Source organism: Manis pentadactyla, chromosome 7, assembly GCF_030020395.1.
Source record: "Manis pentadactyla isolate mManPen7 chromosome 7, mManPen7.hap1, whole genome shotgun sequence".
NCBI classification, from domain to species: Eukaryota; Metazoa; Chordata; class Mammalia; order Pholidota; family Manidae; genus Manis; species Manis pentadactyla.
The window spans coordinates 70,965,266-70,989,811 of record NC_080025.1 but is presented as its reverse complement, the minus strand read 5'-3'; the positions used below and the strand labels follow the sequence as shown (position 1 = coordinate 70,989,811).

General features: G+C 37.8%; 1 protein-coding gene across 6 annotated transcripts in view; it reads right to left on the bottom strand.

Moving 5' to 3' along the window:
- CROT (carnitine O-octanoyltransferase) overlaps nt 1-23,393 on the bottom strand; it is a 66,767-nt gene extending 43,374 nt beyond the window's left edge. The window contains exons 1-7 of one of the 6 annotated variants that reach the window (XR_008998481.1): nt 23,177-23,368; nt 20,188-20,323; nt 15,546-15,670; nt 13,906-14,087; nt 13,637-13,761; nt 5,913-6,021; nt 447-624 (exon numbers count right to left, since the gene is read on the bottom strand). Coding sequence is in view for 5 of the 6 variants with exons in the window: in XM_036911843.2 (XP_036767738.2) it covers nt 5,913-6,021; nt 13,637-13,761; nt 13,906-14,087; nt 15,546-15,670; nt 20,188-20,302 (656 nt within the window). In the remaining variant the exon portion in view is untranslated. Of the gene's footprint in view, nt 1-446; nt 625-5,912; nt 6,022-13,636; nt 13,762-13,905; nt 14,088-15,545; nt 15,671-20,187; nt 20,324-22,644; nt 22,754-23,176 lie in introns of all 6 variants that reach the window. The other 5 variants (XM_036911843.2, XM_036911842.2, XM_036911840.2 and 2 more) reach the window with 5 other exon arrangements.
- Between the last annotated feature and the right edge of the window lie 1,153 nt (nt 23,394-24,546).

Genomic DNA, 24,546 nt, shown 5'->3' with positions numbered 1-24,546 from the left:
TCCATAAAGAAATTGTCATCAGTCAAAAATCCAGAGGTTTAGTTTCAGCCCTACTTCCTCATGGCACATGCTAAGAAATTACCTCAATATAAAAGCTTCCAAAAGTTTCTCAGAAAGTGAACTAATATAGCTTAATAATGGCCAAAAAGCACCTCTAGTAGCCATCCTTTACTTGTGGCTTTATCATTTAAAACTGGGGGAAAAAAATACAATTATTGATTTGCATAATTTCCTCTGTTTCTTAATTATTTCTCTAACCCTGATGAAGAAGTAAGTTCCTTGCCACAAAATCTCTCCCTCTTTTGAACACTGATGGTGTCCTGGGGAGCAGAAGAGGGCTTCTTCACCAAACAATCTGTCTCTATGGTGGGAGCAACTTGCCTTGCCTCTTCCTGTGTGGCTTTGTTAATTCTGATTTTGCTTCAATTACAAATAATAAAACCTACCTCACTGTTTTTCTCCATAGGGTACTGGATGCTGCCCTTCCCTTACCACCTCAAAGCACCAGTTCTGACTATGAAACTTGTTCCTGCTCCCTCATATGGCTGTTTTCATAATTAGTAGGAAATGACTACCTCATAAAAGGAGGTCATTATCAGAAATTACCAGGGAAATGTGTTAAACCTGAAATGACATTTTAAGTTTGATAATAAGAGGTCAGATAATAATTGCCCAAAACTCAATAATAAGAAGTACACACTACTCAAAGCAATCTACAGATTCAATGCAATCTCCCAAATCCAAATGGCATTTCTTTCACAGAAATACAAAAAAAAAAACCCTAAAATTCATATGGACCCTCAAAAAAACTCCAAATAGCCAAAGCAATTTGGAGCAAGAGGAATGAAGCTGGAGGCATCACAGTTCCTGATTTCAGAATGTGTTACAAAGCTACAGAATTCAAAACAGTATGGTTATTTGCATTAAAACATATATTATATATATATATATATATATATATATATATATATATATATATATATATATATATATATATACAATGGAACAGAATAGAGAGCCCAGAAATAAATCCACCAATATACAGCTCAACTGAAACTGCCAAGAGTGCCAAGGGTGCCAAGAGTACAAATGGGAAATGGATAGTCTCTTACATAAATGGTGTTGGGAATGGGAAAAGGATAGTCTCTTAAATAAATGGTGTTGGGAAAAGTGGGTTGCCACACACAAAAGAATAAAACTAAACTAAAGCTTTATTTTATGCTATACATAAAAACCAACTCAAAATAAACAAAGGCTTAGATGTAAGACCATATTTCTAATCCAGTGATTATCCTGAAACTGCATTTCTGAAAGTTACCAGTAATGTTCCATAAAACAAATCTAGTAGTTTTTATCTCCATCCTATTTTCCTCATCATAGAGTGTTTAACACCCAGGAGTGAATCTTTAATTATCTTGTCTTGGCTTTTGTAGCACTGTTCCATGGTGATCTCCCAACCTCACTGACTGCTCAGTCTTCATTGACTGTTCTCCTTCTACTGCCAAATGTGCATTTCCCCAAATTTCTATGACTGGCCTCCTCCAACCTCTTCTACAAGTTTCTCCATTGGCAATTTCATTGACTTCTTTAATACCTTCAACTATCACCTTTACATGAGAGGCAACCAAACCTCTAACTTCACCCCATTTTCTAAATTTCTGGTATCAAATTTCCAAATGCTTGCTGGATAGCTCTACATCAATTTCTGCCAACATTTCAAACTAGATGTACATTTAAAAATTATCTCCCTGTCCCCTTTACACCAAGAAAAAACATATATATCTTTGAAGAAATATATATCTGGAATGAAGAAGTCTTATAATTCAATAATAAAAAGACAACCCAATGAAAAATTGACAAAGGATTTAACAGACATTTATCCAATGATGACATATAAATGGCTAATAAGCATATCAAAAGATTCAACATCATTGTCATTATGGAAATACAAATACAAACCACAATGAGATACCACTTCACGTTCACTAGGACAGCTACAAGCAAAAAGACAGACCATAACAAGTATTGTTGAGGATGTGGAGAAATGGAACCCTCATATACTACTCATGTGAATGCAAAATGGTGCAGTCACTTTGGAAAATAGTCTGGCAGTTCCTCAAATGGTTAAACATAGAGTTCTGACCCAGCAATTCCACTCCTAGGAGAAATGAAAATATATGTCCACACAAAAAGCTGTACACAGATGTTTATGGTAGCATTATTCACAGCAGTCAAAAAGTAGAAACAATGCAAAATCAACTGATGAATGATTAAATAAAATAATTTAAAAAAATGTATATCACAGAATATTATTCAGCCACAAAAAGGAAGAAATGCATGCTACAACATGGATGGACCTTGAAAACATGCTAAATGAAAGAAACCAGACACAAAAGGTCAGACATTATAATATTCCATTTATATGAAATGTCCAGCAGAGGCAAGTCTATAGAGATAGAAAGTCAACGGGTGGTTGCTTAGGGCTGATGGGGTGGGAGTGTTTGGGAGATAGGGTAAGTGTCTGCCAATGGATGAGGGAAGAGTTGGGGAGCAATGGAGAGTTACTAGTCATTCAGGGTTATTGGTAACAAAAATGTTCCAAAATTGATCATGGAGAGGGTTACACAATTCTGTGAATATTCTAAAAAAATGCAACATTGTAAACTTTAAATGGGTGAAAAGTATGCTTTGTGGTATCTCAATAAAGCTGTTATAAAAAACAAGAAAAAAAGAATTGAAATGATTCCTTCTCTGCTGTTACCTCCTCCTGTTATAATACCATCTGCCTACTCAACTAAGCTGGAAAACTTCAGTCATATTTAATACCTTCCCATTTTCTAAATAGCCACCAATTCTTATTAATTTTATCTCCAAAATATTTTCTGCATCTGTCCCTTCTTTTAAAGTCCCAATCTCTTACGTCTTTCCTGGATTATTGTAGATTTTAACACATTCCTTTTGAGAACTCACTAAGAACTCCAACTCACTAAGATTCTGAATTTTATCACTCTTATACCTATGAGTCTTAGATTTCTAGATAAAATTTCCTAATGCACAGAACTGACCTGATCACTTGTTGATACACACATGCTCTTTTGTTTTGTAGTAAGCAAAGGGAAATAAAAAAAAAAAAAAAGACCTGATTACTATTCTCTCAGAGCTCTATCTGCATATGAAAACAGAAATAAGTTATTTCAATACAACCTTATAATCAATGTAATAAAGACAAATACAAGGCACACAAAGAGACTAATGAAGGCTAACTAACTCTTTGGGGCTTGGGGAGAGGAAAGGGAATAGGAAATTAGGAAACAGTTGACCTTGTGGGAACACATGAACAGACATAAGAAGCACAAGTAAGAATGTTTACTCTAAAGGTGGAAAAGGCAGGAGAGAACCTTCCAAAGAGAAAACATGAGTAAATGCAAAAAGCACAGGTAATCTGATGCGTTACAAGAATTGCAAGCAGAGAAACAGGTAGGAGTACAGGATGCACAAGAGGGAAGAGCAGGACACAAGGCTAAAGAGATAAGCAAAGGTCAGATTAGAACACTGCTGAGAAACTGGGACTTTATTCTAGACCACAAGGAACCATGTAAGAATGTTAAGCCAAGGTGAAATCCAATCAGACTTGAATTTTAATGCTGTAAGACTGATGACTATATAAAATATACAGAGACAAGAAAACCACCATGGAGGCTGAATTAATAGAGAATTAAATATATGAAGAAAATTTTGATATTTTTAAAAAAGAAACCAGAAAATCATACTTTTATGTGAATTTTCCCAATTTTTAAATAGTGATTTAAATTCTGTTATCCAAGTAAAACAAGGCATAGGCTAAATTTGGCCCATAGGTCAAATGTATGCAATTTCTGGAAGAGTGGCTTTGAATAATCCTGACCTAGAATTGTATGTCAAATTTGTATCCAACACATTTAAAAATATAACTGGAACATACAGAAATATCAAAGACACACATGCAAAATACCTAAAAGATGTTTTTTTTCTTTTATCAAAGATGATACATTTGCCTGCATCAAAATTAATGATGTGTGCATAATTACCAAAAAAAAAAAGTAACTGTAAGAAAATGTTTGCAACACATATAATCAATGAAGAATTAGTGTCCAGACATACACATAACTGCTACAAATCAGTGAGAATTTTAAAAATAGCCAATAAAAAATAGAGCAACTCATAGAAGTAAAAGTACAAATGGTGAATATTTAATCTCCCTAATGAGAAATGTGCCAATTCAAGCAACAATGATCATTTTTTACCTCTCAGCTCACCATATGTTTTAAGTTTAATTATATCATGTCAGCAATGATGTGGAGAAGTGGATATCCTCTTGAAATACTGGCAGGGAACATAATGCCCCTCTGGATGACTATTTGACTTAAATATTTTAAATGTACGTATCTTATAATCCAGAAATTTCATTTCTAATATCAAACTATTAATACATTCTCCCAAATACACAAATAGTCATCCTTCAAAATGTTCATTATTTGTTATGGCAGCAAGTGGAAACTACCTTATGTACTATAGGAGAAATGGTCCAACTATAGTATGTCCATTTGATGAGATTCTATGCAAGAGTTAAAAGAATAAGGTAGATGTATATTTTCCCATATAAAAATATCACTGTGTTATTGACTAAAAAAAGTGAACTGAAGAAAAATACCTAAAATATCAGTATTTTTAAAATGTATACAACTACCTCTTCCTCACGCCACATGGAAAAACCAGTTTCTAGGCAGACTGTTAATGTAAATGTGAAAGACAAAACAATACAAGTCTAGAATACAATGAAGGAAAATATCCTCTTGACACTGGGTTAGGGAAAATTTTTTTAAAACAGGACAAAAAAATTATAATCTGTATGGTAAAGGATTGATAAATTGAACTATATTTAAATTAAGAACTTATGTTGATCTAAAAGACACCTTTAATAGAAAGAAAAGGCAGTTATATAAACATCTACTTTGTAGATTTCAAAACAAAACCAATGAGAGAACTCCTACACTACCCATACACTAGTGGAAGTGCTTATTAGCACAACTATTTGAGAAAACTGACATCACTACTGAAGCTGAATGAATACATACTCTATGATTCAGCAACTCCTTTCATGCATGAGCAGATAGAAATGCATGCACATGTAATCAAAAAACTTGTACAAGAATTTTCACAGCAGTTTTTGTACTAATAAAAACTATAAGCAACCTAAACGATTGTCCTTAGGAAGGAGGGAAAGCATAGTAACTGGGAAGTGGTACCAGGGGGGTTTCTGGAGTACTAGAAATGTTTTACGTCTTAACCTAGGGGATAGTCACATGACAGCTGTATACTTCTGTGTATACTTTTATATGTTTGCAACACTTACTAAAAAAAAATATTAAAACATATATTGATATATACAACTCAACATTTATAAGACAATCTAGACAATTTGAATGATTATATATTAATTATATTAAAGAAGTCTTAATTTTTTAGAAGAAGCATATTCATTAGGTGAGATAGTATAGTACATGTATGTTTTCAAGAGTCCTATTTAATACATACTATGTACACATATATTCTTTTTTAAACTCTGTATGTGCATCTAAATTCACTGCAATAGATCTGCAAGGATAGACTACACCAAATTAATAACAATGATTAATTTTGGGGTAAGTGATTGGTAATATTGTAATGTTTTCCTTTTCTCCAAGTAGAATATTTTTAGATACATCTAGTAAAATAAAAAATTTTAATTAAAAATAATTTTTTAAAAATCATCACTTATAAAATTCTTATTTTTAAGTTAACTGGCATCACTTTATAAAAAGACAATTATGACATGCATTTAACTCAAGCAAATGCTTAAGACCTAACAAGACTCAAGAAAGCAGTTTGAAAACCTGAGAATCTCTGGTGGGGTGATCAAACATCCTTCGTGTAATACATCAAAGACAAAAACTCGGCCTCGACACAGCACTGCCACGTGACTTGGGGAATGCCCCTCACTCTCTGGAATAAGAAAACACAAGACTCAAACATTGTTAAACAAGATAAACAAGAGTAAAATAAAGTTGGATATTTACATCCAACAAGAAAAAAATTTTTCTTCTAATATTTTTTCTATCATATTCATCAAATAAGTCACAAGAACAAAAACACTTTAATAAGGTGATAGAATGTCAGGTATTATAAATACATGCTCTTGAAACCTGCTGCCATGAAACACTAATTAGTCCATGGGAGTTTCAAATACTTGCACACCTTGCGACTCATTTAAGTTCCAAACTACTGCAGGGATTTCTAGTTTTATTTATGGATAGGAATGGGAAGGGAAAAAGGTAGCAGAGGAACCCTGGAGGAAAGCTATCTGAATTAGTAAGTTTCTCTCTGGTATTATTGTCATGCTGACTATCCATCAGATAATTTAACTGCAGTAATATCCAGCTCTGATTTCCCAATAAAATCGTTTTCTAGAATAAGGGCGTCATATGCCTGAGTGGCAATGAGGAAGAATTTTGCCCAATCTGTAGTTTTACTTAAGGCTCTGATAATACCTGGTAAGCCACGGATCACTGATTCTATGATTCCTTTGGCACACCTTAACTCCCCAAGAACTATTTGTTTGTTGTAAACTAGACTATTCTGATTTAACCAAATTTTTCGAGTACTAGTCCCTTTGACAAGGGTCTTCTTCTATGATCCCTGCTCCTTCTAAGAAAGGAAAAAAAGAAAAAGAGGCAGAAAGTTAAAGAAGACATATACTGCTAATGGAAGGAAACTTACTGGTTGATATTATGCATGAAGAACTGTGCTAAATGCTTTATGCACATTATCTCATGAAATCTATTCATTGACTCTGATGAGGGACCATTTCCTGGCAGCTCTACTACTGTCTTCTCATACCCTACGTCATCAAGCCCTAGGAGGTGCAGTATGTACTTCCCTTGTCCCTTATGGTTACTTCCAAACCATCCTTCTCTCTTCCCCTTTAAAAACCTCTACATCCTTTAATATTTGCCATCACTACCTTAATTTCTGTCATCTACTGACCACACCATACTCAAAATTTAGGGCTGAAAAGAAAAAAGGAAAAGGAGCATACTGCCAAATTAATGAACAAATGTTGGAAGGACGGTGACCTGACAAGAAGGTGCTGTCCCAGGATGGGCATTAAGAGGAGAGACTGGAGCAGAGACCTAAATGAAGGAGTCAACCATGGAAGTATCTGCAAAAGAGTTCTAGGCAGAGGAAACAGCAAGGACAAAAATGAGCTGGTTTGCTTAAAGGAAAACAAGTCAGTACAGCTGCAGCAAAAAGAGAAAAGGGCAGAATGGCAGATAGGGTTGAGGCCAGATCCTGATCTCAGGAAGGGCTTTGAATCTGAAGTATGATAGGAAGGGAACCAATGGAAGGTTTTAGGCAGGAGAGCAATAACGCAATCCAATTAGTACTTTACAAAGGTCACTCCAGCTACTAGATGAAGAAGAGATTATAAGAGGAAAAAGAATATACAGCAAAATCAGTCAGGAGACAAATGAAGTGGGTCCTGTGAGAACTACCTAAGTGAAAGGGGATGGTGGCTTCCACAGCAGTGTGACACTTGAAGGAGAAACAGGTTGTATTTTCCCATTTTAAAATGGGAGAGATTACAGATTGGAACAATCCAGTAAAAAGGGAAAACTGATAATGCAGCAGAGAGAGAGAGGAAAATCCAGAAGCAAGGTCCTTGATTAGGAAAGAGGAGGTGGGGCCCAGTGCACCATATAGAAAGGGTGTCCTCAGGAGTCATAAGTTCATCCACTTTAAAAAAGGGAAGGCAACTAAGACAGGCACAGTCGCAGGGGGGCCATCAGGTGAGAAATTCGGGATCAACAGAGGTGAGGCTTAGAACCTCAGCCCCCCTGTTCTGAGAGAAATCTTCTGCATACGTGGATGTTTTATTACCCTTGTCTAGCTTGGATTAACACATAGTCTACAGGCACACACCTGATCATCTACATTTGCTCTCTTACAACACTAAACTATGTTTTCTACCTTTATCTTGTATCTACCTACCACTTCAGCATTTTATTAAAAATAATAATAATAGAGAGAAATGTGGTATCCACATATAAATCAAGTATAAAAATCAAATGAGTATTCATATTTGAACTGTTTATAGTTCATAATGCATGAGCAAAACCGAAAGTTTCTGTGATGGCTGCCCTTGTACTGTTCACCATGTAAGAACTTATTCACTATGTAAGAATTTGTTCTCCATGTAAGAACTTGTTCGTTATGCTTCAGAAGATTGGAGACTGATGAAAATTAGGCTTGGGGTGGATTAATGATTGTGCATTGAGCATTGACTCCCCTATACAGAATTTTATTGTTGTTAACAACCATTTGATCAATAAATATGAGAGATGCCCTCAAAGAAAAAAAAAACCTCCCAGCATCAAAGAATAGCTTTGAATGATGATATTAAGGAAGAGAACTGCTAAAGAAAGACATATTTGCAAGCATTATTCCACAATTGCCCTCAGAGGTTAGTAATGTTGGCCATACAAATTAAAATAGAAATGTGTCTTCAGATGTTGCACTTCAGATCTTTCAATAAGTGCAAAGGTCTCTTCTTTTTCTACATCTGACAGAAATGTTACTGATAATGTCCAGGTCCAGATCTCAGTCATCTTGTAGGCCCCAGCAAATGGGACAGCTGGGGATGGGACTGGATGGTGGTGTGCAGAGCCATCATTTATTAACATTATTGTTAATAAAGAATCTCTACAAAATAAAAAAAAAAGGGGAAGGCAAAGTATATGAGTGTGCAATAGTGTATTGCAGAGGGGTTGCAGGATGGACAAACATTTGCATGGATATATGTTCTATGACTGTTGTAACAATCACCACCAAATTTAATTTAGTGGCAAATTACCACTAACAACACAGATTTATCTCATAGGTCTAGGGACCAGAAGCCTAAAATGTGTCTCACTGTGCTAAACGGAAGGTGTAAGCAGGTCTGTGTTCCTTCTGGAGGCTCCAGGAAAGAATCATTTCCTCCACTTTTCCAGCTTTTAGAGGCTGCCTGCACTCCTGTTCTCAGGTTTCCCTTCCTCCATCTTCAAAGCTATCAGGGGTATACAAGGCCCATGCTGCCATCTCTTTGGTTCCCTTTTGCCTCTTTCTTCCACTTGTAAGAACTCTTGTGACTACTTTGGGCCCAGATGAATAAACCAGGATAATCTCCCCATCTCAAGATCAGTTGGTCAGCAGTCCTAATTTCACCACAACCTTAACTCCCCTTTACCATGTGACCTACCTCATCAACAGGTTCCAAGGGTTAGGAAGTGGACATCTTTGGGGGGCCATTATTCTGCCTACCAGATAGGCCAGTAAATTTGGTGATGGAAAGACTACTTTACCCTTGTTAACAGAAAAGGATTAATAACTGAGAATAAGGAAGGAGAAAGTATGAAAATCTTCTCTGAAAGTGAGGGAATAACCTGACAAAAGATTATGGCAAAGTAGTGCTGTGGCTGATTTGAGGTTTAACTGAGAAGTGAGGTTTTGTGGTTTTCCTTGGCCAAGGAAATTGCTAGGGTAGGCATCTTTAATATGTAGAAGACAGACAGAAGACTGAAATCTAAGCAATGTTAAGGTGGGAATGGGGTGGGGAGGGTATGCACAGGTGGGAAACGATTTGCATGTATGTGCCAAAGAGTGATCACAGTGAAGAACCACAGGCAGAAGTGAAGACTGGGGGCAGGAAGGGGGGAATGCAACCATGAGGACCTGTAGGGTAACGGAACTGTAGATCACAACGTGGTCCAAGAGACAGCTGATGTAGACTCCTAGAGGAGTTGTGAAGAGAAGGTGGAGATTGGATTGCGATGCTCATGATTACGTTAGAGGTGAGAACATTTTTTATACTAACAAGGTCTAGGGCATGACCAGGGGAGTGGGTGGCTGCTTGAAAAGGAGTGGCGGCACAGATTCCTAGAGGAAGAAAGTGAAGGAAAGGAAACGCCTTGGATCATCAACTGGAAGCTAAAGTAACCAAGAATGTGGATGAGGTAGTAATGTATCAAAGGACAGTGACACTGGTGCTAAAGCAATCAGTGAACGACAACACCACTGCAACGACAACGAGTAGTAGTGATACAGCCTGATCGCACTTTTTTCCCCCAAGCTCCAATTGTAAGGACGAAGGGAACATGGAAAGGGCAATGGGAAGTAAAGCTGATACCACCATTTCCTACATGCCCTCTCATAACAAAGAACAGTATAAGAAAAAATCTCCACTTGAGATATTTACAGGGAAAGTGATAAGCTCAAAGAATAACCCAGTTTCAGTAACTATACCTTTCAGAAGGAAACAGGAGCTTTCAGAGAAAAGGTTGAGGACAATGCATTTGCCATCCTTGAGATCCAGAAAGTACAGGAAAGGGGTTTAGAGAGGGGTGGAGGGTGGGGAACACGGCTCAAATTAGGCTTGAACAAATCCATGAATCCAGATGACAAGACATGACATGGGAAGCCTGAACTTCTTGGGAAAAATAAGGTAAACAGGATAGAAGGCCTGACTGAATCAGTCTTAATGGTCTCTTAAGTGTTAAGTAACAAAAACTGGTCATAAGTGTTGCCACCTTATTGAGATTAGCCTCTAAGCCACAGCAGCTTGCATGCTGCCCTCCCCCCACCTCCCCCCAAACATGTAATTTCTTTAATTTTCTCCTTATCCATCATAGAGTCCACGGCTCAACATTACAATTTCTCCCTTGCAAAAACCCTTAAATCCATGACTCCCTCTTCCTCTATACCTACCCCTAAGTGTTGGTGAAGAAAACAACACAGCACACCATTTAGTCTAACTTTAAATTCATAAAAATACATCTCAAATGGACACTCCATACTGTTTAGCTACATCTCCAAAGCAGGTTGGCTTTTCCCACCTTCCAAAATGACTATTTCCAACCTTCTCCTTTCCCCTCATGCCTTCCACCCTAGCTGACACCTCTGTTATTATTTCACCAAGGAAACCACAGGCGACACACAGGGCCTCCTCATCTTCCTATAACAATATTGGACAATCTGTCAGCATCTAGATGCACACTTGCCACAGTCCCTCACCCTCCCTCCTATCAAAGACCAAACCCTCCACCACTTCTGCTCTTGACTCTCTCAGCCTTACCTTCCTCATGACTTCATCCTCTTATCCTTTCCCCTGTGAGATTACTTTTTCTTCTATGTCATTCCTATAACATCACCCATTAAAAAAATGAAAACAAAAAATCTCCCACTGCACATCAACACTTTCTCTGCAGCATTATTTCCAAATGTTGTGACCATATCTTCAGTTTGCTTTCATCCCCAGCTGAACTCCCTTCACCAACTTCTACTGAGACTATTCTAGTCAAGGGCAGCTTGTGTCCACATCATGTTGACAAATTCAAAGGTGACAATTTTTTAACTCATTTGACTTCTCAGGAGCAATAAATGAAACACTTCCTTCCATTGGCCTCTGAGAGACTACTGTCTTTGTTTCTGCCTACCTTAGTCTCTTGTTGGCTCTTCCACCAATACCGTGTTTGATTGTGTTTGATTGTGATAAGAATCAGTACTGGTTCCCCTGGTCATCTTCACCTACACATGTTCTAAAGTAATTCTAACTACCCTATGGCTTTAAAAACAATTTCTAGGCCTGCTGCTGATGACTCCTAAATCTGTATCTGCAGTATGAATTCTCCCTAGAACTGCAAACTCTGTATCCAACTGCCTACTTACATTTCCACTTAAATGTCTAAAAGGCATCTTAAACTCAACATATTCTAAAGGACCTTCTGTTTTCCTCCCAATTTTTCCCACCTCATGAACCAACACACCTATCTACCCTGTTTGTTACTCAAGCCAATTATCTCGATGTCATCTGATTCCTCTTACATCTCACAACCAAGCTATGAATAATTCTGCTAACCCCAAATCCAAAATATATCCAGACTCTAATAACTTTTCACCACCTACGTACTACCACCGTAGTACAAGTCATCATTATGGCTCACTTGGACTACTGAAACAACTTTCCAACTGATCTCTCTGCTTTTACACTTGTCTCTTTACTAAAAAATTTATTCTTCAGGCAGCAAGTAGAATAATCTTTTTAAAACATAAACCTGATCACATCACTCTTTTTCAAAATCTATTGTGTAGATACAGTATCTACATATTCACATTTTAAATAAAAGCCAAAAACCTTAGTTGGCTTACAAAACATTGTGTTCTAGCTTCCAGTCCCCTTTCCAATCTGCCCCTCTCCTCCTGCCTACTCCGCTCCATCCACAAAGTGTCCTTCAAATCTGCCAAGTTTATTCATGCTCGGGGAAATTCCCCTCTACCCCAGAACAAAAAACCGAAAAAAAAACAAAATAAAACCCAACAAACTGAAATAAACAAAATAAAAAAACAGAAAAACTGTGCTGTATCACCTTATCATTAGATCCTCACAGAGGCCTTCTCTGACTACCTAAAACAGCCACTCAGTTACTCATGTTATTTGAATTCTCTGTATAGTATTTGTCACTGGCTACCTTACCTAGGGGCACCCCTACAAACTGATAAAGAATGAATTCAAAACCAGGTCTACTGATATTAGTTCTTAACTGATAATGCATATTGTCCCTCTTTCCTACTACTATTCTGATATCAATTTTCTCCTGTTCACCTTCTCCATTTATATTTAGGCATGAAACTTCATGAATAAATAACCCTGGTTCTTTAATCCTTTCTTTTAATTCTTTCACTTAGAACGTCAAGGTAAATGTGTGTGAGCTTGAAGACATTAAATATCTCAAGCCCCTAAAGAGGTTTACAGAGAGGAATTGTGTTCTACATGAAACTTAACTCATATCCCTCATACTACAAGCAAAATTGGCTATAGAAATTTTGTCTTTAAATAAATTTTATGTAAGAAAAATATCCATTAATAATTATGTTCTGCAGTAATTCTAAACTATGTTATTAAATTTATAAAATAAAAAAATTCCTTAAGTAACAGGAAACCAGCAGTTCCTATAAAAGAACTTTCCATTTCAAGATATGCTAGGATGCAAAGCAGAAATTGGCATTAAACTGACAGTAAAAACAAAAACTTTGTTGAGTCAATCTGAACTCATATGCCTTCAAGAAGACTAACACCAGGCTATCACCTAAGGGGAACAGATATTTGCAGGTGGCATACTCACAAAGAGAAATGAGCATGATGAGCAGAGAGAAGCAAATACTCAAAAAGAGAATTCAGATAAGAAGGAATGAGGTTAGAAGGACAAGAGTCCAGATCATATGCTCCAGATTTCCTAATATTCTGATTCATAATTCTACTCTTTAAAATTTAAACTCTCAAACAATGCACGTAAGTATCAGGTTTGTACAGAATCATATAAAACAGTTTAGAAAATCCATTCCTGTAAATTACTTCCAACTAGTCAAAATGACTAAAAGATTCTCAGGAAGCCTTTGATTAGTTAAAATCCAATAAGAAATATTCTTCAAAATATTTGTTCCCCAGTGCCACAGTAGAAACTATAGCAAAACTACCCAAATCCCAACAGCTATACCAAAAAAAGTACTGGTGTTTTTTACTTACCAGTCCTAAAATAACTCATAACTGAATCCCTAGTGATTCCTGGAACCTTGCAAGTGGAAAACAGCATTCGGAATTGATTCATATCTAGAGGAGTGTTTCCAACTTTATGAACAGGCACTTTTTCTCTATTAAAAAAGAAAAATCATTTTGATCAAGAAATCATTGTTAAACTTACAAACCAAATAGTCAGGACAGTAGTATTCATCTCCAAATAAGTAAATTAAGCTTCTGAACATTTACTTTGGGTAAATATGCATAACTATCCTTACCTTCTTAACAGCTGCCAGTAGTTCAAATTATGCCAAAGACTTATACTTCCTCTTTCCAACTGAGTACCTTCCTTTGGAGGCCAGTAGTGTTCAAAATGCGATGCAGGACCCGCAAAGTTTACATTCAATTGTGATGGTATACGAACATCCAGGTAGGCAACATTCAGCCACCACTCTTCCAGCTAAAAGAAATTAAGAACAACAGCCTAATGCTATTGATAATACTTAAATATGTAACTAGTGAGGGAAAAAAAAGGCAGCTACATTTGTTCTTTTTAATTACTCTTCAACACTTTAAAACACTTTTTTTTGTTTTAAATCATCATAGATATTGAAAAATGTTATTGTGATCATTTTTTTCTTTTGGAACTATAGAATCTTAAATACTATTCAGTTTAACTAAATCATCAAAAACCAGAAACAAGAAAGCACTGAAAAGGCACTTTCTGACAGACCACATTGAAGTCACAAAGACCTAATGAAGTACTTAGATGGGTTTTCTCAGAGTACCCAGGGTACCACAGATACTCAACAAATTTCTAATTATAACAATTAATAAGGTACTTAACAATTTTCCTTTTCCAAGTAAATACTGAAACACTAAATCAAATTTTTTTTAACTTTTCTGCAAGCTTAAAGCTAATTCAGATTTTTCACAGACATGGCTTTCTATATGTTCCTCTTTCACAATATGCAATTGAATTTCATGCATAAGCAGATCTCATCAAATAACATGGAGTTATTTTTGAGGAAACTGTTATTATAAACAATAATCAGTCATTCAGAAAAAGACATAAGTGAAAAGGATACGGAGACAACAACTTCACCTTTACCTAATTTAAATGAGATCACTCAAGGTTGAAGATTGAAAATAAAAGAAGCTAGAAGTATAAAGTTTTATTGTTCCATCACAGGTACCAATGGCTGAAGAAAAGATCAGCTTGCTTTTTACTTCTAAAACTAAGAGATAGTTACAATCACTATTTCTAGACTAAGGCAATGTTTTTTTAAATATGAGAAAACAGCCTCTGGTTCATCCTACAGAAGTAGAGTAGTTAAGCCGAAGAAGTCAAAGAAGATTCCTTGTGGAAAATTGAGATCCTAATTAATTATTATACCAAGGTCTCCTCAATCTATCTAACCAAAATATAGGATACTCATAACCATTTTTAACACCAATTTTGTAATTGCTCTTTTTCTCCTGTGCACTGATTAAATATTTCTATGCCACTTATGTGACATGTCTATTTTGGTATTTCAGGTTTTCTTTAGGCTATGATTACCTGGACAAAATATTCTCTCAAGCATGTTCTACAAATCACCTGCATCAGAACCACATGGAGCAGTTGTTAAAATAAGGATTTCTGGGCCCCCATTCAGAGATGCTAAATCAGAATCCCTGGTTGCAGGAAATCTGCACTGTAACAAGTTTCCTATATGATGAGAGGAACATACACCCCACATACACCCCTCAAAACACTTAAGAGTTAAGCAAGTCATTCATTCTTTGGAATGATGATAATGACAACAATGATTGCAAAGATTTTTACAGTAATTATTTTAAAATGAAAGCTATGTATGTTTTTATTTTTCATTCTCTAACCATCAATTTCTAGTTATAAATACAGTAAGATAAATACCCAATTTCTTTTTCCTTTTGCCCTTTCAAGTAATTTCTGGTGCAATGTTTTTCCAATACCACTTTGAAATTTTTGGGCAATCTCTTCGGTTTTCTTGTATTCTTCTTCACTTGCAAATGGCTTCACTGTAAAGAAAAAATGCATAAAGTATCACATTACCTACTACACACTCACCTCTATTATTACTTACACAAATCTTGAGAATCAGTTATATAAAATAATTATGTATTATCATAGCAGTGCAATAAATTATAAGAGTTTACAACATCAAAATTGCTGAAAAGCAACAATGCAAAATACTGTAAAAAATAAAACAGGGACTACTATATAATCTGGTAACTGTTTTCTGAAAAATTACTTTAAAATCATTCTGGATGATAATAATTAAAATGACAAAGATAGGACTATCATCTAGTTATTAGTCCAATAAGAAAGTAAATCCTGTTCAGCCACAAATAGGAGAAACTAAATCTTTCCCCAGTGTTTAAGCAGAGCCTTGAACATTGTGCGTAAATTTAAGTGTAAAGCCAGCCTGGAGAAGTTTAAGGTCCTTGTGGCCAATAATGGTTTCCCTCCAAAAAACAAAGGTATAGGGGTCCTAGCACACAAACCCAACTGTTCTAAAAATTAAGTTATAGGCTATAGATGAAAGTAAATTAGTAAACAAAGGACATTAATATCTTCTTTTTGGTTTTTTGACCTCTTCAAAGTCTTAGAGTCAATTTAAGTAACTGTATTCAGAATAATCAAAAACAGTGACTAATCAGTGAACTTTTTTAAAAAAGGAACTAGAATTCCAAGATTAAAATGGAAGAGAAAAAAGGAGAAAAGGAAGAAATGTTACCATTGTATCAAAAAGTTGATGATTAAGCCAAGTGAACTAATGTTTGTCTCCATTCCTTTTGGAATATGCTAAGATGACAGTAAGGTAAAAATGAGGCATAAATCCATAAGGAAAAAAAAATAGAAAAAAAGAGAGGACAGAAGGCAAGTTACACTAACATTTGGAAATTAGAAAGCACATGGAACAATGGTGACTGACTTTGTAAAATGGAGGAAATTAATATCTAAAGCAGTCAAATATCTAAAGTAAAGAGTAGAAGGCAGTCAGAGACAGCACAGAGTCAGATGCAAACCAAGAAGCAAGCCAACTCCTACAATCCTGGAAAAGTTCAAGAATTCCAGACACATGGGATTCCACAGGCAAAGGGCAGAGTAAGGCTCTGAACAAGAAGACTGCTCAGAAGTCTTTAGGAGCAGTGGTCAACCATGCCCCACACACCTGGAGATCTCCTCTGCTCTAGAAAGCCAGGCAACTGCTTCCAGTGCCAGTAGAAATGTGGAGATCTGCTCTCAAGAGAAGCTGACCCAGAGAAGCAGAGCACATGTATTGTGTTCCATACTGAAAAGTGAGGGAATATGATGGAAGAAACTGCACTAGAAATTACTTGAAAGGGCAAAAGGAAAATGCCTGAAAACAATAGGTCCTCCAGACCATTTCCCTACTCAGCTCCCAGAGCACTAGAGGTGAGCTTGTGCCTTCTAAACAAGAAGATCCTTTTATGGGGAAACAGATCAATACAAGAGAGAGAGAAGTATAGGAATTTGGATATAATACCCTAAGAGAACTGCTACATCTCTACCCTGTTAACCTATACCCCTCAGTAGAAGGCCCACTAGTCACCAAGCCCTAACCATGCACACAGAGCTCCCAGACAGCTTGTTACAGTCTGACTCTTAAATAATTAAGGACTGTCAGATATTTGAGGAAAGCCTATCACGCGACAGAGAGCAGAACAAACAAAAATGGCTTTACAAAAAAGGATCAGTGAACAAAACTGGACAGCTACATGTAAGAGAATGAAACTGGATTACTGTCTAACTCCATACACAAAAGTAAACTCGAAATGGATCAAAGACCTGAATAGATAAGTGATGAAACCATAAAACTCTTAGCAGAAAACACAGGCAAAACTCTCTTGAATATAAACATAAACAACTTCTTCATGAACATAGCTCCATGGGCAAGGGAAACAAAAGCAAAAATGAACAAGTGGGACTATATCAAATTAAAGAGCTTCTGTACAGCAAATGACACCATCAGTAGAACAAAAAGGCATCCTACAGTATGGGAGAATATATTCATAAATAACATATCTGATAAGGGGTTGACATCCAAAATATACAAAGAGCTCATGCACCTCAGCAAACAAAAAGCAAATAACCCAATTAAAAAATGGGCAGAGGATATGAACAGACACTTCTCCAAAGAAGAAATTCAGATGGCCAACAGGCACATGAAAAGATGCTCCACATCGTTAATCATGAGAGAAATGCAAATTAAAACCACAATGAGATATCACCTCACACCAGTTAGGATGGCCAACATCCAAAAGAGAAACAACAACAAATATTGGCAAGGATGTGGAGAAAGGGAAACCCTCCTACACTGCTGGTGCAAATGTAAATTAGTTGAACCATTGTGAAAAGCAGTATGGAGGTTCCTCAAAAAACCAAAAATAGAAATACCATTTAAACTCAGGAACTCCACTCCTAGGAATTTACCCTAAGAATGCAGGAACCCATTTTGAAAAAGACATATGCACCCCTATGTTTACTGCAGCACTATTTACAATAGCCAAGAAATGGAAGCAACCTAAGTGTCCATCAGTAGATGAATGGATAAAGAAGATGTAGTATATATACACAATGGAATATTATTCAGCCATAAGAAGAAAACAAATCCTACCATTTGCAACAACAACATGGATGGAGTTAGAGGGCATTATGCTCAGAGAAATAAACCAGGCAGAGAAAGACAAGTATCAAATGATTTTACTCAACTGTGGAGTATAAGAACAAAGCAAAAACTGAAGGAACAAACAGCAGCAGACTCACAGAACCCAAGAATGGACTAACAGTTACCAAAGGGAAAGGGACTGGGGAGGATGAGTGGGAAGGGAGGAATAAGGGGTATAAGGGGGCATTACGATTAGCACACATAATGTAGAGGGGGCACAGGGGAGGCAGTATAGCACAGAGAAGACAAGTAGTGATTCTATAGCATCTTACTACACTGATGGACAGTGACTGTAATGGGGTATGTGGTGGGGACTTGATAAGGGGGGAATCTAGTAACCACAATGTTGCTCATGTAAGTGTATATTGATACCTAAATAAATAAATAAATAAAAAGGATCAGTGATATCAAACAGTAAATGGACCAAAAACCATTTTTTTAACTGAACAGTTAGCCCAGGAGGACCCAGACCCAAGAAACAGGAGTTGCAAAGAGAGCAAAGATGGGAAGAGAAAACTATTAAAGACACAATATTTTTTAATGTTTCTAGAACTAAAGAAGATGACTTCTTAAACTAAAAGAGTCCAAGTATTCAGAGAAATAAATGAAAAAACCTACACACTAAGGGACATCACTGACAAATTCAAAATGTTAAGGATAAAAAAAACTGTTTCCAGGTGCATCCAGAGTCAAAAACAACAGGTCACAAATAAAGGATCAAACATCCGAATGGCTTGCTTCTTAAGAGGAACAGTACCTTCAAAACTCAGAAAATAATTTCCAACCCAGAATCCTATACTCAGCCAAACAATCAAGAATGAGGGCAAACTAAACACATGTTTAGTACTTACATCCTTTTCCATCCAGATACCCTTTCTCGAGTAGCTTCTGAAGATATACTTCACCAAAACAAGAGAAGAGGAAGAGGAAGAAGAGGAAGGCAGAATCTAGGAAATCCAACCCAGAGGAAACTGCTGGGATGATGGCTGAAGGAAAGCTCCAGGATAACAGCTGTCCAGCCAGCTCAAGAAAAGTGAACACCGATTGGAGCAAGAGGGTGGAGGTCCCAGGAGGGGTGCCCAAAAAAGAAATGGAACTGAGAGGAGATTTTATGCATTTACATGCATTCAGGGATCTTCAGTGTAGTGAAGTGTTTGGGAGTACATTGGTTATGAGCGCAAAGCAAACAGTCAATAAAAAGTGAGAAAAACAAAACAAAATGCAACAAAAAAGTAATAATCAAAGTACACTGAAGGGTTGCATTAACTATAAACCCTCAATGGTCAATGAAATTAATTCAGGTAAAACCCTGAATTAAATCAGGTGAATACTAATTTAATCCCAAATGGTGACTGTGTACAACTATATTAAGAGAATGAAAGAGAAAATGAGGATATGTTGGACTGCATATATCTTGGGGCAGGGAGGTTAGAGGGTTTAAGAGAGCTAAACCCACATCTTTTTAGGAACTAATTATGATATCTACAACTATAAAAACCCAAGAAATGGTAGTATGAGCATGTTAGTTTAAATTTGGAGATAAACAACAGAAGAAACAGATAAAATACTTGAAAATGTTTGCCTTAGGAAGTAGGATTAGGAGGGGGGTGAATGAAGCAGAGGATTACTACGTTTTATTGTAAGCCTAATAGTACTATCTGGCTTTTCAAACTGTTGAAAAGTTAACATGAGAAAGACAGAAAAGTTTTAGACATTTTAAGGGTACTTTAATTATCATAAGCCTAGAGTAAAAAGCAATTAGGCCCTCATTAACTTGTAACAATTTCATAGTTTTCTAAGTTGTCAATGATATTAACATATACTAAAAGATTACAAACATACCTGACTCAAGGTATTTTTTTAATGATTCTTCAAGTGAAGGAACAGGCAGTGATGGAAGTGAATCCTGGTACTGGAATGTTCGTTCTTCATTTGATTTAGACAACTGATTTTCCATGATTCAATCACACTAGGAAATCTAAAGAGAAAAAATCCCTTACAACTTCAATCTCATAAACATTCTTATGCATGCTAGTTCCAATTCACTAAAGCAATATTCAGGGGCATTATATCCAAGACATGATCCTACACCTTAAGGAATTCATAATCTTGTCAGAGAGAGAAAGCCAATTAAAAAAAATGAATGTAGACTCTAAGTGCTAGAAGTCATGGAGCAGAGTGATCTTTGGGATCAGTATAATTAACATTTATTGAGCACCTATTTGCAAAATACTGCAGTAGGTATTATAGAAAAAGTGTTATCTCCCTAATTTTCGTGTTATTTCTGAAAGGTGGCATGTTCACTGACGTTTCACATATGGAAAAACTAAAACTCAGAGGGATTTAGTAACTTGCCTTAGGTCAAACCAACAACTGAAAGCCAGACCTGTTTGACCACAATCTCCCGCCTTACACAAAGGCTACAAGATAGTGGGTTAGGGAACCTGAGGTAGGTCCAGTGGTGTGAGGCCTACACAGAATGGTGTTGAGTATCCCAAAGCAATCATGAACATTTCCCACAAATATATTAGAGAATTACCCAGAAAAGTCAAGCCCAAAATATGAAGTATACAAGTGTTAAATGATAAATGAGATTTTCAAAGATGCCTTTAAAAATTAAATGTTAAAACAGCAATTGAGAAATCAAGGAATATTAATATTGAATAAGAAATTGCTGTCCTTTCAAACACTACTTCTTAAAACTAATAGCAAAGCCAAATTATTTCACTCAGAGAAGGTTACAGAATAAAACATTACCAAAAACAAGAGTTCGGCAGATTGCTTTGAGCCAATATAATTTTTTCCCTTCTTTCTTAACAGAATCCTAAGTTTTAGCTGGGTGTAAAGCCACATAGCTATATCTTTCCTACTCCCCCTTGGAGCTCAGTATAGCTTTATGATATGTCACCTCCAGGTGACGCCCCTATAAAGGACTCTACGTACTCTCCCTGTGCTTTCTCTCCTTCCCACTGTGCCAACTGTTAACATCACCTTGGCCCCATTTATAGAGAACAAGTATTGAGGTTGTCAGAATCTTCCCACTAGTCCTAGCTTCCTTCTAGATGTAGGAAAAAAAAAAAAAATTTATGTTATGCATGCCCTTCTATTTCGTCTTTCTTAGGGTAGAAAAGCTTAACCTGCACCACTAAAATAAAGAGATAATTCAAAAACAAAGTACAGAATGATCTGAATTACTCAGCTTTCTCCTACCTAATAATTTCGGCATTTTTCTCTGACCATCCATAAACATGGCTTTAGACCTAATGGAAATGTAGATCTGAGTCCAAATACTAACTCCACCATTTACTAGCTATGTAGACCTGGGCAACTAACATTAACTGAATTTCCTTACATATAAAGATAATAATCATATAACCAGAGAGTTTTTAGGATTATTGTTTTAATGCCCGCAAAAGCACATCATAAAAATAAAGTACTCTAATGAGACAACCATAGTATGTTTGGCAGAATTCTAGAAATGGCGCTTATGATTCCACCCCCTTGAGTCTCCAGAAAGTGTGAATATAAGATTATCATTTCCATGACTGTGATGGTATTACCTTACACAACACAATTAACCTTAAAATAGGGAGATTACCTAGGTGTGCCTGATCTACTCACTTGATCCACTCACTAACCTGTAGGAGCAGAAAGCTCTCTCCAGCCGGCAGAAAATGAGTCAGAGAGATTAGAGACACGAAAAGGACTGGAGGTGCTCTCTGGCTTTGAAGATACAGGGGGGTCTTAATGGAAGTAAGAGAGACCCTGGCTGACAGCCTGAAAGGAGATGGGGAAGTCGATCCAACAACTGCACTAAAATGAATTCTGCCAACATCCTCAATGAGCCTGGAGGTGGATTCATCCCCAGAGCCTCCAGAAATCCTTATTTCAGCTTTATGACCCTAAGCAGACTACCTACCTAAACCTATCTGGACTTCAGAACAGTAGAAGCTGTGAGATAATAAATTTGTATTGTTTAAACTGTTAAGTTTGTGTATACCTCCCTGCCATTTAAGAGTCTAGGAAACGGATACCAAGACTACCAGTTCCATACCCACTGCAGTCTTACCTTACCAAGAGGCACACATTAAAAATATGAATTACCAGATTCTTTCATGAAGGATGTTTTGAATTCTCAACCTCAAAGATTAAATAATTCCAAAAGAACTTTCATATGCATTATGAATATGATGATGCTGGCTTTAATGACAGTGGACTTACTGAGGGGAGTAAGATTTAAACTCAGTGGAAAAGAATTAGGAACAGTAAGATTTAAAAAACAAATTTGTTTTCTCATACCAGTACACACGATGAATTGTTTAGTTCTGCCAGGAGCCTATTGCAACAATTCTGGTTTGAGGTCACAGGGGTTTGGACTAGGCTGATGACGGTGGAAGGGAGAAACACGCTGAACAATTTGCAGGGGGAAAACAAGCAACAGAAACTGGTAAAAGGAGGTGGCAGACAGACAATCTTGGGGCTGTGAGGCCCCAGAACTCGAACTTTTGGGAATCACAGCAGACTAGAAAAAGTCCATCTGCTAGAGAGCTGCGTAACAGTTCCTATAGGATAGACCAGGTTTCCGACAACCGCACTCCCATCAGACACGTCCACGGGATACAAGTACATGTCTGTGCCCGGGTACATGGCGCCGGCGTCCTGTCGCAGGGCGACCAGTTCAAAACTCGGCTCCAGAAACTAGAGGAGCGGAGGGCCACGAGAGCCTGGAGCCTCCCCCCACCACCAACCCAAGGGCTTCTCCAGACACTCAAGAGGCACCAAGCGAGGGAAATCAAGCAAGACCCACGACGGACCAGCCCAGCGGCCCCACCTCGGGGGTACCTCTCCGACCCCAGCAGACCAGATGCCAGGCGACACGACACCCCCGCCGGGTCCGGCGCCTCCGCCGTTCTGGCCTCTTTAACTCCGTTCTGCACGACTTAACTTTCCCCCGCGCCAGAAGGGTTCGGGGAGGGAGGGAGCGCTGTCCGGCAGGCCTGCGGGTCCTTCGTCTAATGCCCCGCAAACCACAGCTGCGGCGCCCGCCCACCGCAGGCCGCGGAAGAGCGGGAATTGGACGGAAAGCCACGAGGGTCCCGCCCCGCGGCCACTGGGGAACAGGGATTGGTGGAAAGCTGCGAGGGCGCGTTCTGGAAGCCTGGGCCGGGCCTGCGCTCTAGGGAGACCCGACCGCCCCTTCCCCGGGAGGCTGCCGGCCTGGGAGAGGCTTGCCTGACGCCCGACGAACGGTCCGCACTTTGGTGGGTAGCAGTTAGCAGCTTGCTGCGGGTGGAGCACAAAGTTCTGGCCCGGGACTGCGCAAGGTCTCCGGACCTGGCGTACCTAATCCTCCGGGTCGCTTGCGGGAACGGATGGCTCAGACCCATTTTCACCCGTGCAGATGTCTGCGCAGTTTCCCTTACACTTATGGCGCCACTTGTGGTTTACCAGTCGCTGCTACCCTTCCCCGTGCGACGCTTTTTTCAGTCTCCAAGCAGAAATTTATACCAGCGCCATAAAAAATAATCTTAGCGTTCACCGAGTGCCCTGGCAAGAAAACAGTCACCATACAGATCCCTACTTGAACTCTTCTGTCGCTTTATCCATTAAGGCTGAAGTTAGCCCCCGATAGATATGCTGCAGGACTCTTCACCATCCCGGGCCTCCCTCTCCTTCTACCGGCCTTCAGGCTGCCCAAGGTCCTTGAAACCCTCAGGGATGCTCGCGCTGCCAAGGTCCTTGAAGCCCTCAGGGAAGCTCGCACTGCAAGCTTGTAATTGATCTGGCGTCTTTTATTGTCCCGCCAAGAATTAGGGTTTTTAACCACAGTGGAGTTGGACACGTTCTAGAAGATCATGATGTAGTTAACTTAGTTTCACAGGATAATCCATTTTACGTATACCTCTTGAAATAAACTGTTTCTTTTTCGTTTTAAGTAACACTTTGATTTCTGAGGATGAAAAGACCAAGTTTGCAGTGCTTATGAACTAGATATCAAATACAAGGAACTGGATTCCAGATTAACATGTCATTAGAAGTCCCAATCCTTCATCTGTCTTACCTAACAGCTTTATGAGTAAAATCTGGCCTGAACGGGAACCGAGGCTTGGTGTTTCATGTCTTCTACAGAAATAGTAGCGTGTTTGATTACAGTGCAGCTCCAGACTTGCTCGAGGTGTTGCATAATATATAGCAGACACA